General features: G+C 36.1%; 1 protein-coding gene across 1 annotated transcript; it reads right to left on the bottom strand.

The window, feature by feature from the left end:
* Positions 1-5658: 5658 nt before the first annotated feature.
* Positions 5659-6895, bottom strand: LOC149232427 (uncharacterized). The gene has a single exon (XM_089381909.1). It carries the CDS (start codon positions 6526-6528, stop codon positions 5659-5661), a length of 870 nt encoding a protein of 289 aa, XP_089238035.1. The 5' UTR covers positions 6529-6895.
* Between the last annotated feature and the right edge of the window lie 5114 nt (positions 6896-12009).

The following is a 12009-nucleotide window of genomic DNA, read 5'->3' as shown; positions in this document are numbered from 1 at the left end:
CTTGAAGCAATTACAACAAACAATTATATATATATATATATATATATATATATGATGTTCTATGAATTTTGGTTTTTAACATGGATTAATATATGTTAATTTTACATATTATTAGCAAATAATATTTTTATTTTATATATTATTTACAGAGAATAATAAAATAACACATATGTATATGCATTATATATATAAGTTGTTTTATATTAATATAAATATGTAAATATATGTTTGTCCCTTTACAAAGGGTCATCATAATGTTGTCATGAGAATGCCAAGTAGACAAAGATGTGTGATGTGTGATGGTAAGTGTACGTGCTAAGTGTTCCACAAACTCATTAAAAATATAAAAATGGTATAAATATTTGAAAGATTGTAACTTTCCATTCAAAGTTTTGAATCAGGCGAAATTCCTATCATTGGAAAGTTGTAGGAGAGGTAGAAGCAATGACATGATCAAAATGAAACCAAGGAAAACTAAAATCACTAAAATCAAAGCAAACCAAAGGAATCCAAAAGTGACATTAGCAAAATTTATATGGGAGCCCCTTTAATTTCTGAGAAATCAAGGGGAGGTTTTGAGGCCTCAACAATTGGTGACACACAGGGATGAAGCAGTTATCTCTGGTGTATAAATAATGGGGTTAAATTTATCAAAATTCGAAAAGATAAGCTTCACATAATCCTCACACATAACACCATTAATTATGGGTCCCACATAAAATAGATCAAGCAACATTGGCCCTAAAATATAAGTACTCAACATCAACTCAATCGAGAATCCATGAATCCAAACACACGGAAATATTTTAATCTTATGTTTTCCTCATACTATTGGATAAAGAGGTAGGACTAAGAAGTTTTATGATTAGTATACATCTACTGAATGTAAATTTACCTATTTTTCCCGACATTGCTTCACTGCCCGCAAGCATCCATAGCCCGAACGAAGGTGTCTCGCTACCAGCGAGTGTCCATAGCATTGACGAGTTTACTTGTACTTCCCACACTTCAGTGCTTTCAACTCTCTTATGCCTCCACCCTTTTGATTTGCTTAGTTGGAGAATTACATTTTTCAATTGGGTGAAGAGAGTGGGGTGGTACAATAGGTGTTTTTATTTGAGGAAAATAGATGTCATACTTGTTACATATGACCCCATAGGTCTTCCCTACATCTACCAATGTAGATGATTTATTTAAATGTGGAGAGATTAGGGATGGATTTAAGGAAAATACTAGAGTTGACTCTTTTCTTTAAAAAGATGAACCATACCACTTGAGAGTCATATTAGTGTTCATCCATAGTCTTTGAGCCAATGTAAGGAGAAGAAACTTGATAAGAATGGTATTTTGGATAAATAAAACCCATTCTAATAAGAGAGTATAGATCTCCCAAAGTTATCAATTGATGTTGCACAGAAAAGATCCCCATATAGCTTTTGAAAATATCAAGAAATCCAACTCTAAGCAAAAAGTGGAATCAAACAACTGCATAGAATGCAATCATAAGATTGCGCAAATGTTGCAAAAGATAAATCTAAAATAAAAGTAGAAGTAGGATCAAACCATTGTATAAACATAAAAACTAATTGTTGGGCAATTTATTGGGCTTAAATCGCTGCATTAAATTATCGACCAGGGAAACTCGTAAGCTTGTGATGATGCCAACAAAATATATGCAGGAGTAGGCAACTAACTCTATGTCTAGCTAAATTATTTACGATTCAATATAATATGCAAGGGAAGAGGCTCCTAACTAAGGAGGTCTTGGTTGTCCTTCCCTACAGTATCATAGAGAAATCATTGATTACATAAAACTAGAAACTTGAAATGAAGACAAGAGAATGAACTTTAATTGTTGTTCAGATTCAAAGAGAGAGAAAGACTAACTTAGTCTCTTGATTGTCCTCTCATGTACTAATCCAAACTAAACTAAGATTCATCCATAAGCATAAGAAATTAAATAACTTGAAACTTAAAAGCAAAAGAATGAATTTCAATTATCATGCAAATCAAATAGAGAGAGAGAGCCTAACTTAGACCCTTGGTTATCCTCTCATATGCTGATAAGATTCTAATTTAAAACTCATTCATCAATCACAAACAAATCCTCAAACATCAAACATCTAAGCAATTAAATGAAATAAGATCTAATATGAAATAACATGTTCCTTTGATCCTTCTAGAGTGAGCTCAATTCTCCTAAGAACAAAGTGACAAGCTATTCCATATACTACATTAAGGCAACTTATATCTAAAACTACATAATGGAAATATATGTACAACTTATATCTATAACTACATAATGGAAATATATGCAAAATGAAGCTTTATTCTATTCCATCATAAGTTGGATACAATGCTCCAAGAGTCCTCCCTTTGGAATGGAGGAGGTACTCCTATTTATACAATGAGATGAGATAACAAACTCATAATGATGATCCACTAATCTCTCTTTAGTTCCATACATTTCTCAACCATCTAGACACATAACCCTATCCTCCATGATCTCCTCCATGAGTTCCATGATCTTCTCCATGAGATCATGATCTTTTCCATGAGGCTTATCTTATCAAATTCGAATTTGATCATTCAAGGCCACATAAAGATGCCCTGGAAGCTTCCTTTGTACCTACACATGTCAACAAACTCATTCTAATTGTTAGGTATAAGTATAAGCATATTATTTTCTAAAGTTTAGCCATAAATCCACTTAAAAATGTTAAGAATTAATAAACTTTGGAAAAGCATAGTGATGACCCAATAATGAGGTAAATGTAATAATGTGGAGGTGGAATGGAGGTGACATGAAGGTAAAATGTGAAGATATTGGTGAATAATGGAGTGAAAATAGGGACTATTTTGAGGCCCAACATCTCCCCCAAACTGAAGGTATTGCATGTCCTCATGCAATCTATTACATTTGGTACTTGAGCTTTGGCTTAAACTCTGCATGATATCATTTACTTAACTTTTGCAAAGCGTTATTTTGATGAACTACAACTTGGTTGGTGCTTGTGTTTCAACCATATTTTGTTTGTTGCATTCAATGTATGATCTTTGCATATTGATAATGTGATTTTTATTGCAGAGTATTTTTGTTGGAATGCATCATGGTTGGTTCTTGTGTAACAACCATGATTGTATTGGCATCCAATTCACTTGTAAATACTTTTTTCAAAGCCATTTGTATGCTCATGTAAGAGTATTTTTGTTGGAATGCGTCATGGTTGGTTCTTGTGTAACAACGATGATTGTGTTGGCATCCAATTATTTTTTAAATACTTTTGACAAAGCCATTTGTATGCTCATGTAATAGTGAATATATTTTGAAGGTAAGCGGGGTTAAGAATGTGATATATGAATGTGGATGTTATATGAATGTGACAAAGTATGTATGGAAATGTATCCTTCCCCTTAAACGGATGGTTTGGGCAGTTATGTGAAATGGGGAAAAGAAGGGGAAAGGAAGTGAAGTTTTTCCAAAATTTATTATCCTAACTTTTCAAGGAATTTAATGGTTAAAAGTTAGAAAATATCATACCTTAACTTACCCTTCCAAAAATAGATGAGAGTCGTGCACGTGTGGCTGCAAAAACTGTTGTTCGTAGTCTTCCTTACTTGGTTGTGAAAATGGTGGATGAAAGATGGATCTGTATTGTCGTATCGGCTGTTGGATCCTCTGCTACTAAATGATGAATCTGAGTCTGTTGAACATGGCTGAAAATCTATAAGGCTTGGAAGGTATACAAAATATAGAAGTTACATTTCCCTCCCAGCCTTATTGATTGACTTGTCCTCAAGTGATGACAAACTGAAAAACAATGAAAAGAAATTGGTTTCGTCTACTACAAAATATGGGTCTTCAAGTCTTCAACGCTCGATGGCACAAATCTTACTATGTGATTAAATGTGTCGATGTCGAACATAGCAAGAAGTTGTTGACTTAGTGGCCGTTAATGAATGCCCCTAGCCAACACAAGAGCTCCCACCATTGATTCCAATGGGAGTCAGGATGCCTAACACATCTTTGTAGGTACGAATAAATTTGTCGTGGTCGAGTCACCTACAAGATCCAACGAACAAGGGATATTAATGTACTCCCATTGTTCATTGGCAAGAGTACTTGCCATTAAGGCATGCAAGCCTCTAGGTGTTTTTTTCAATGATACTTAGACTCTAGGACTTTGACTCAAGCAGGGTTTTATTGGTGGAAATGAAGGGGAATGGTAATGACAAGCAAAATGGATGGATGTAAGGAAATGGAACTCTTGCTGTGAAAAATGGATATGGAAATGTCACGCTTTATGGATGTACAATTGGTGGAATTCAAAATCTTTTTGAAGAAAGGGAAGTGCAAGGTAGTGGTTGTGGAGATGGATTTGTCTTTAGAATTTTTCATGAATTTAGTCTTTGGAAGACTAATTGTCGTCACAATGCAATCTCCTTAATGATCACTTTGTTATCCTGTAACCTGTTAAAAACTTGGCAGAAAGAAAACATAAGTTTGTTCAAGAAGAATTGCGCATTTTCTTCATGATTCTTACGCAAAAATTTCATACCAAATAAAACAGATTTAGGAAAAATCAAAGTGCTGAAAATAACTCAATTCATGATATCAATTTCAATCCATTCCTAAACACAACCATGAAAAATAATACTCCCTGTCTGTGTCAGATAACTCATGAAATGTACTTGGCAAAAAGATGGACATTAGAATTGTCTGTTGTGTTCTGCATATTAGTGCGTCATAAAGCATACAACAGAAAGATGTGATGAGGTAACGCCAACTTAAAGCTATCAGAAATAATTATCGTCTTGAGAATCCTCCAATTGATTTTCGAAATGTGTTTCCAAGTATCCTATTTTTTATTTTCAAAGCTGTGTGAATTTTGTGAACATTTTTTTTTTTTTTTTTTTTTTTTTATTTTATTTTTTTTTATGTATGTTGATTTTATTTATTGTTTTAGATTTTTTTTTACCAACAAATTAAAAAACATAAATTTTTTTTAATTTATTATTTAAGTTGAAATGGTTTTTTTTTTTTTTTTTTTTAATAAAAATAAGAAAATCTTTTTTTTTTAATTAAAAATAAAAATAAAAATTATTTTGTGTTGTTTTGATTTTTTTATTATCCAAAATATTTTTTTATTTTTATTTAAATAAAAAAACAACACACAATTTTTTATTTTTATTTTTAAATAACAAATTAAAAACAATTGTTTTTAATTTATTATTTATGTTATGTTTTAGTTATAAAGAAGATCTAATCAATACACACAATATTCATTATTATTTTTTTGTGTTTTGTTTTAAATAACAAATTAAAAACTCTTTTTTTAATTTATTATTTATGTTGATTTGTTAAATTTTTGTTTTTTTTTTAAGTTGTAAATAAATTAAAAAAATAAATAAACTATAAAAAAACCAACAAACCGTAAGCAAAATCACACCAAGCTCACCACCGCGGGCAGTAATGATGGATCTGAACATGTTATTGTCTTGAACGTTGTCTTCATTTGTGTCCTTGATCCAGGAGGATCCCTACGCAACCGATACAATCAGAGAAAGCCAAGATCGACTTCCAAAATAGATTTGGAAGTTTCTTCTTCCATAAAAAGGTAGCCTATAATTGCTGTAGTTAAGGCTCCATAATCTTCTTTAAGCAACAACTCGTGCTTTAAATGTTCTAATGTGGATGTTGCAGAGTCTTGCCTCTTGTGTTGTTGGATAAGCTGCCGAGAATTCAATCTCCATGAGTTGGGGCAGTGAGATAGCACTCAGACACCTTTCATCGAACTCCTCATCAGCATATATATTAAGTGAAACTAAATAATCTGCCTGCTTCCGTGTACTCTTAGTCCCACTGGCCAATAACAGTGAACTACTAGAAGAAAGATGAGACAAAGATGAATGGCTACGCTGAACCATATTCTGCTTCAGTTCACTAGGCAATCCACTGGATTGTTGCAATGGACCAGATGCAGGTGCAGGATCTTCGCTAATGTTTAGTGTAGATGAATTAATTGCAAAGTTTTCATCAAAGACTTTGCGATATAGCAAAAGAAGGTGTTGCTCCATGCGTGCTACTTCTGACTCTAGTAGTGCAATTTCCTGAATCGTTTCTTCAGTCTGCTTAGGAATATGATTCCCACAAGTTGAACTGCAGAAGGTTGAGGCTCGGCCCAGGGCATTTTCCAAAGCCTCCCGCACTGCCAACTGATCATGCAGCTTTTGTTCCAACTGGGCAACATTTTGCTTCAGCGTAGCTTGGCGGTCCTTCTGAGAAAAATGCATTTTCACTCGTGTCCAACCTGTTTTCAAATTATGAAGTATTCGAGGTGACATATCCCAATTATCTGATAACGCCTCACGATCAGGAGCACTCCGTGAGCGCCAATGGTGTGCAGGTTGAGATGTGGATTTAAATGACTCGGACAATGGATTATGTTTCGCGAACCCAACAACTATCGCATCCATAGACTTTTGTTCATCCTTCCGGGCTTCTTGACCCTCTGTATCCGTCGTCATGCTTTCAAAAATCCCTTCACTTTCCACCTGCAATGCTCAATCGGTACACTCAATGCATTTAGTTCGTATTACAGAAACTACCCAATTCTTGGCCGCAGCAATTTGGGAATTGTAAGACTGACACAATACATGTATGCTCTGACTCCTTTAGAATCCAACTTGGACAAATTCTAGTAAACTCCTTCTGTTTACAGCTCGAGCACAGCTCAACTAAAGGTAAAAAGTATGCAATGCCGCAAGAGAGAACATGGAGATCAAGTTTGAAGAACATGGGTGAGATTGGATCCGAAATATCAGCCTATCATATCTGTAACCTCTATTCCTATGTGTCCACATGGCTCTGTGGGAATGAAAGTTGGTCAAGGTATTTGGGTGAAATAGATTTGAACAGATTAAAATAGCAAGATGAAACAAAGTTCCAGGGATTGGCAGATTTTTTCGATGTGGATGCGGCGGTTTCGCAAAATTGTTATTCCCAATGCAATTTTACAGGATAGAGAGCCTTCCAAGCGCAAAGAAATTAGCAGTAATTCCGTCACCAGAAGCAACGAGCAACCGAACGCGTTTCTATCTTGTAACTGGACTTAAAGTCGATGTGTATGCTGGTCAGCTGCCGGTTTCAACACAGTTAGCCCTCACCAATGACCCACAAATCATCAGATACCAGTAGTTTGTCATACAAAGCAGCTATCCCTGGATCATCTTTTGCAAAAACCATTTCAACTAGATCAATTGTAACCCGAAAGAATGGCCATTCATTTTAATAGAGGCTTTTACAGCCGCCGAGCGTTCTTCGGCTGCCTTCTTTTCCTCTTCGGTTTCTTCACCGAAGAGATCCACATCATCGTCGTCTTCATCCTCGTCCTTAACAGGAACAGAAGCCGACTCCTTTGATGGCTGACTCCCTCCTTCGATTTGAACACCAACACCTTCCCCAGGCATTGATGTGGTTGTACCAACGGGAGGCATTGATGTAATGGGATCCAGGTGCTTGGCCAAGTGCAGAGTATACTCTTATGTCATCTGTTGATCCCTGATACCCGGAAATATAACTGCGTGTTATGAAATCAGCTCACAAAAAGATAGAAAGGAGAGATCCACGACTTATAATTCAGCCTCTTCGAGGGGGCAACCTCCTTTACATTACATAAATGAACAATTCTTGGATGATTCAAATGAAAATACCTCCTTTCAATATATAGGAGTCTAAGTGGTCCCAATACAATCCAAGCCTACATAACAACAATATTGTAGGGCACAACAATAACAATAGTGGGCTTCTATGTGGCACAATAGTAACAATATGGGCACTACATGGGTACATCAATATAATAAGTGGGTTGTACTAATAACAATAAGGGGTTACACTAGTAGTATAGGGGCCTAACATGCCCCTCTCCTTCAAAAAGCGTTGTCCTCAACGCTTGAGTAGTTCTGGATACTTCTGCATAAAATTCTCATCCTCCCATGTGGAATCTTCAGCGGATAAGTTCTTCCACTTGATAAGATACTCTGAAATTGATTGATTTCGTAGTTGTCGAGTTCTTGTTTCTGTGACTGCTTCTGGTTCCAATATAATTTTTCCTTCCTCATCAAGTTCTGGCAATATTGTTTGAATTGGAAGCTTGTCACCTATAACCTTCTTTAAACATGAAACATGGAAGACTGGGTGCAATCGAGAAGCTGCAGGAAGCTCCAATTTGTATGCCATAGTACCAATCTTTTGCAACACCTTGTATGGACCATAATACTTTGGTGACAATTTATTATCCTTCTTAGCTTGCTTTAGGGACATTTGCTTATATGGTTGTAGTCGTAGGAATACCCAATCACCTACTTCAAAACTTCTTTCACTGCGATGTTGATCTGCCTGTTGTTTCATTCTATTTTGTGCCAACACGAGGTTATCCTTTAAGAGTTGGAGGACTTGTTGTTGATGTTCGATGTGATGTTCCACTGCCTGAACCTTAGAATTTTCTCTTAAATATGATGTGATGGATGGTGGTTGATACCCATAAAGTGCCATAAATGGGGTCATTTTTGTTGCTGTATGGAAGGAAGTGTTATACCACCATTCAGCCAGAGGCAACCATTTGACCCATTGTGTCTGTTTATCAGATACAAAGCAACGAAGATATCCTTCCAAACATTTGTTTACTATCTCAGTTTGCCCATCAGATTGAGGATGATAAGATGAGCTATGAGCTAACTGAGTACCAAGACAAGAAAATAATTCTGTCCAAAAATTTCCAGTGAAAATGGGATCTCTGTCACTTACAATAATCTTTGGGTTTCCATGTAGCTTTTGAACTGTTTCCATAAATGCAGTAGAAACTGTACTGGCTTTAAATGGATGTGATAATGCACAAAAGTGTGCATACTTGGTAAGTCTGTCAACTACCACCATGATGACACTCTTTCCCTCAGACTTGGGTAAACCTGTGATAAAATCCATTGAAACCTCCTCCCAACGTTGGCTTGGAATGGATAAAGGTTGTAATAGACCTGGTGTCTTAATTGTTTCAACTTTATTTTGCTGGCAAACCAAACATTCTGCCACAAACTTTTGAATATCTGATTTAAGGCCATGCCAAAAAAATTCCTTCTTAACCCTGTGGTAAGTTTTTAAAAATCCTGAGTGCCCTCCTAAGGGAGAAGTGTGCAATTCCATAAGAATCTTTTGTTTTAGCTGGGAATTCTTACAGAGGTATAAGCGATCTTTGTACCATAATGAATCATTTTTCCAGCTAAATGTATCAGAAGTACTAGAATCTTGTTGTATCTTTCGAATAAGTGCCCATACTTCTTCGTCATTCTTCCATTCCTCCCTTGTTTATCCAATCTGGTTGGATAATAGAAATGGCACACAACAATGCTTCCACATCCTCATCCTTTCTTGAGAGTGCATCTGCCACCACATTTTGCTTCCCTTTTTTGTAGATGATTTCAAAGTCATAACCCAACATCTTTGTGACCCACTTTTGTTGCTCTTCAGAGGATAATCTTTGTTTTAAAAAGTATTTAAGGCTATCATGATCCCTTTTTACCTTGAAGTGTCTTCCCATTAGGTAGGGTCGCCATTTCTTAAGTGCATGGAGTATTGCCAACATTTCCTTCTCATAAATAGCTTTGCTTAAAAACTTTCCCTTGATTGGACGACTTTCAAAAGCAATGGGTCTTTCATCTTGCATTAGAACAGCACCAATTCCATTTCCTGAAGCATCACATTCCACAATAAAGGTTTTTGTGAAGTCTGGTGTAGCTAAGACTGGTGCTTGGCACATTGCCTCTTTAAGATGTTCAAAGGCCTTTGTTGCTTCCGGAGTCCATGAAAATGAATCTTTCTTCAATAATTTGTTAGAGGTGCTGCTATTCTCCCATAATTCTTAACAAACTTGCGATAATACCTTGTCAACCCAAGAAATCCTCGCAGATGCTTTATGGATGTGGGGATTTTCCATTCCTTAATGGCTTTAATTTTGCTAGGGTCTACCTTAACTCCTTCATGAGATACAATATGACCCAAATATTCCACCTCCTGGACTCCAAAGAAACATTTGGATCTTTTTGCATATAATTGTTTCTCCTCCAATAGTTGTAGCACCCTGTCAACATGTTCAACATGATCCTTCCAAGACTTGCTGTAGATTAGTATATCATCAAAAAATACTAACACAAATTTTCTAAGGAATGGTTTGAAAATTGAATTCATCAAACCTTGAAATGTTGAAGGTGCATTGGTAAGGCCAAAAGGCATGACCAAAAATTCATAATGACCCTCATGAGTTCTAAATGCCGTTTTTGGAATGTCTTCAATCTTCATTCTGATTTGATGATATCCCGAACGAAGATCCAACTTGGTGAAGTAAATTGATCCATGCAATTCATCCAGTAATTCATCAATAACAGGAATGGGGAACTTATCTTTAATAGTGAGCTTGTTGAGCTCCCTATAATCTGGACACATGCGCCATGATCCATCCTTCTTGTGCACCAATACTACTGGAGCTGAGAAAGAACTTTGACTCGGTTGAATTATACCAGCCTCTAGCATTTCTGCAACCATACGTTCAATTTCACTTTTTTGGACATAGGGATATCTGTACGGCCTGATGTTTGGAGGAACACTTCCTGGAATCAGATGAATAGCATGATCATGATCACGCATAGGTGGGAGACCCTTGGGAGTCTCAAATACCTTGGAATGATTGTCCAAGACTTTTTGGAGATCTGGAGAAATAGATGATTCCAATGTGGAAACATCTAGCGAGCATAATTGTGCAATTACACCTCTTTGCTCCTTTCTTAGAAGCTTTGTCATACCATGAGAGCTGATTATCTTTCCTGGTTTCCCTGCAATACCCCTTAATTCAACTTCCTTTCCTTTCGAAGAAAATTTGATGAAAAGTTCTTGAAAATTAAAAGCTATTGTACCCAAGGATTGTAGCCATTGGACTCCTAGTACAACATCCGCACCTCCCATTGGAATGGAAAGCATTGGGCTAGTCAATACATATTCTCCCATGGATAGCTTGATATTATGGCACTTTCCAGAGCAATTTATTGTTCCTCCATTTGCAATCATCACTTGACACTCTGGTGCTAGATATAGGAAGCAATTCAATTCTTTTGCTACCCTACAATGAATAAAATTGTGGGTGCTTCCTGAATCAATCAACACTATTACCTTTTTTTCTTGATTTGTCCTTCTATCTTGATGGTTTGAGGAGTGGTAATTCCTGCCAATGCATTACAAGATATGGTCGGATTTATTTGTTCTTCATCTAGGCTTTGTTCCTTGAATATATCCTCTTCTTTTGACCTTTCTTGCTCCTTTTCTTCTTCCTCTTCACAATCTATGTAGAATAATTTCTTCTCACCACACTTATGACCTTTTGTGTATTTGCTATCACAATTGTAACAAAGCCCTTTTGCTCTTTTTTCTTCCAATTGTTGTGGTGTCAACCTTGTAGGTTGTGGAAGACTATGGGCAACAACACTTCCGTCTTTATAGTTGTGAACGGTATGCTTCCTAGTTGCCATAATTTTGCTTTCCATTTTTCTTGCTAATCTGAATGCCTTCTCTAATGAATCAGGTTCCCAAAGGCGCACATCATGTTGGATATTATCCTTTAAAGACCCTATGAACACATCAATCCTATGCTCCTCTGGAATATCTTTTACCCTTATGTTCAATTTTTGGAACTCCTCAATGTGCTCCATTATTGAACCCTTTTGTTTGAGACTTATCAATTGGCTAAAAAAAGTGTTGCTTTTTGTATCCTCATAATGTGCTATCAATTCTTCCGTAAAAATTGCCCAAGTGATAAATTGTTTACGAGAACAAAGCCATTGATACCATACAAACTGATTTGGTTCCAAATATAAAGTTGTCGTACGTACCTTTTGTGGGTTTTGCACATTATTGAGATCGAAGAATTGCTCCATCTGTAATATCCATGTGGCAGGATCCTTGCCATC

The sequence above is a fragment of the Pinus tabuliformis genome, chromosome J (assembly GCF_031772625.1).
Source record: "Pinus tabuliformis cultivar Carrire ecotype Pingquan chromosome J, CPIR1, whole genome shotgun sequence".
Taxonomy (NCBI): domain Eukaryota; kingdom Viridiplantae; phylum Streptophyta; class Pinopsida; order Pinales; family Pinaceae; genus Pinus; species Pinus tabuliformis.
This window is presented reverse-complemented; position numbering and strand designations above follow the sequence as displayed.